The sequence below is a fragment of the Colobus angolensis genome, unplaced genomic scaffold (assembly GCF_000951035.1).
Source record: "Colobus angolensis palliatus isolate OR3802 unplaced genomic scaffold, Cang.pa_1.0 Scaffold66, whole genome shotgun sequence".
In the NCBI taxonomy this organism is placed as follows: domain Eukaryota; kingdom Metazoa; phylum Chordata; class Mammalia; order Primates; family Cercopithecidae; genus Colobus; species Colobus angolensis.
In genome coordinates, this window is record NW_012120265.1 from 2,049,564 (window position 1) to 2,051,690 (window position 2,127).

The following is a 2,127-nucleotide window of genomic DNA, read 5'->3' on the forward strand; positions in this document are numbered from 1 at the left end:
ACTACAGCCAGCCTGGGTGTCAGAGTGAAACCCTGTCTCAAAAAAAAAAAAAAAAATTTTAAATTAAAATTTTGGCTGGGTGCAGTGGCTCACACCTGTAATCCCAGCACTTTGGGAGGCTGTGGTGGGCAGATGGCTTAAGCTCAAGAGTTCAAGACCAGCCTGGGCAACATGGTGAAACCCCATCTCTTCAAAAAATACAAAAATTAGTCGGGTGTGGTGGTGCACACCTGTAATCCCAGCTACTCTGGAGGCTGAGGTGGAAGGGAGGCAGAGGTTGCAGTGAACTGAGATTGTGCCACTGCACTCCAGCCTGGGCGACAGAGTGAGATCCTGTCTCAAATAATAAATAAATAAATAATTAAACATTTAAGGAAAAAAACAGTGACACTGGAGGCCAGTGGAGCTGCTGTGTGACCCCGGGCAGGGCTCCGCCCCTCTCTGGGCCTCTGGGGTCCATCTGTGAAATGAATTGAGGGAGGCGCTGGCTCAGTAGTCCCTTCAGGGTTACCTCATCCCGCTTCTCCTCCCGGACTTAACGGCCTACTGTCTACCCTCTAGTATCCACTGAAACCTGACCTAAGGTCCCAGACCTTCCTTTCAACTCCAAAGACCCATCCTCCCAGGCAGCCTTCCAGGCTGATCACTGTGCCTCCAAGCCCTTCTTTCCTGTTCTGACCCCCGTGACGGACTGCGGGTGACCGTGTTTGTTTATGACCGCCCCCTCCACACCCACACACCTCACTGAGGTGGTGCAAGTCTGGTGGTCTCCTGAACTAGGCTCAGAGGCGGTCAGGGCAGGGGATGGGTTCAGCAGCAGCGCATTCCACTGCCACGAGAGGGCGCCCGCGTCCCGCAGACGACGCAGAGGCAACTCCCGCTGGAGAAACTCCAAGCGACTTTTCTTTGGGGAAACTAAAGCCCAGAGAGGTGTCACGTGGTCACGAAACCACACCGCAGCCGTGGACCTGGGGGTGCCTGAACATCCCCTGCATTCAGCTCTGTGGAGGGAAGGGGACTGAGGATGACTGGAGCAGGCACAAGGGCTGCGGGGATGATAGAGTTTGCCAGAGGGTGAAAATTCGGAAAGGAACATCAGGTCGTAGGTACCGCTCCTGGGCGAATGCGCCGAGGCGCGACCGAGTGACGATATGACGGTATGTCAGGAGCAGGTTGATGACCCGGGAGCGAGGCTCTTGGAGGAGTCCGGCTGGGGCTGCACGATGATCCATGCACAACTTTCTGAGGTCAGGACTGATTTTTATTTTCTCTTGGCTCTACAGAGGTGGAAACTGAGGCTCCAAGAGGTTGTCATTTGCCCAGAGCCATCAGCTGAACGGGACTTGAATCAGGGAAGGGGTGCAGCAGGCACCAGTGTGGAGGGCGGTCCCACTCACCTCCTCCACTTCTCCCTTTGCATAGCGGGGGAAACAAGCCTGGAACAGTCATAGGCTCTCCGGCCCTCAACTGGGGCGAGAGCCCCCCGCCCCAAGTTGGGCTGGACATGCCTCGAGTCACGTCTACGAGTGGCGGCTGGTGAGCGATTAAGCCGAGAGGCTGAAAGCTCTGCTAGGTGACCTCAGGCCTGGGCCCTGCCTCTGGACCTCTTTTTCCTCTCTTTGCTCCCGGGGTCCGCGAGAGACCAGCTTTGGCCGCCTCAGGGCTTCAGTTTCTCCCCAGGGTCCGCGAGGGAGTGGGGCAGCGTGGGGCAGCCGGCGGTGAGCAGGGGCGTTTGTTATTTTGCTCCACGCTTGGGCAGAGCCACGCCCCTTGTCGTGCTATTGGTGGAGTCCCTTCAGGGGGCGGGGAAGAGACGGTGACCCCCGCCCCCCCGCCCTGCCGCATAAAAGCGGCGCCGACGCACGGCGCGGGGATTTTCTGCTCGGGCTAGTGAGCGCGCCTGCGCGTTGAGGGCGATTTTGCGTTCTGAGGCTGCAGCGTCGGCACTTTTGAGCTGCTGGTTCACGGGTTCGAGGCCAGGTTCCGGGTGTCGTGGGTTCGCACCCCGGACGCGATGCTATTCGACAAGGTGAAAGCGTTCTCGGTGCAATTGGACGGTGCGACCGCGGGCGCCGAGCCCGTGTTCAGCGGCGGCCAGGCCGTGACGGGCCGGGTGCTGCTGGAGCT

General features: G+C 58.6%; 1 protein-coding gene across 1 annotated transcript in view; it reads left to right on the forward strand.

Annotated features, from left to right (window-relative positions):
- Positions 1–594: 594 nt before the first annotated feature.
- ARRDC2 (arrestin domain containing 2) overlaps positions 595–2,127 on the forward strand; it is a 7,662-nt gene continuing 6,129 nt past the window's right edge. Inside the window, exon 1 of the mRNA XM_011925912.1 lies at positions 595–2,127. Within this exon, the coding sequence (XP_011781302.1) occupies positions 2,015–2,127 (113 nt within the window). The 5' untranslated portion in view covers positions 595–2,014.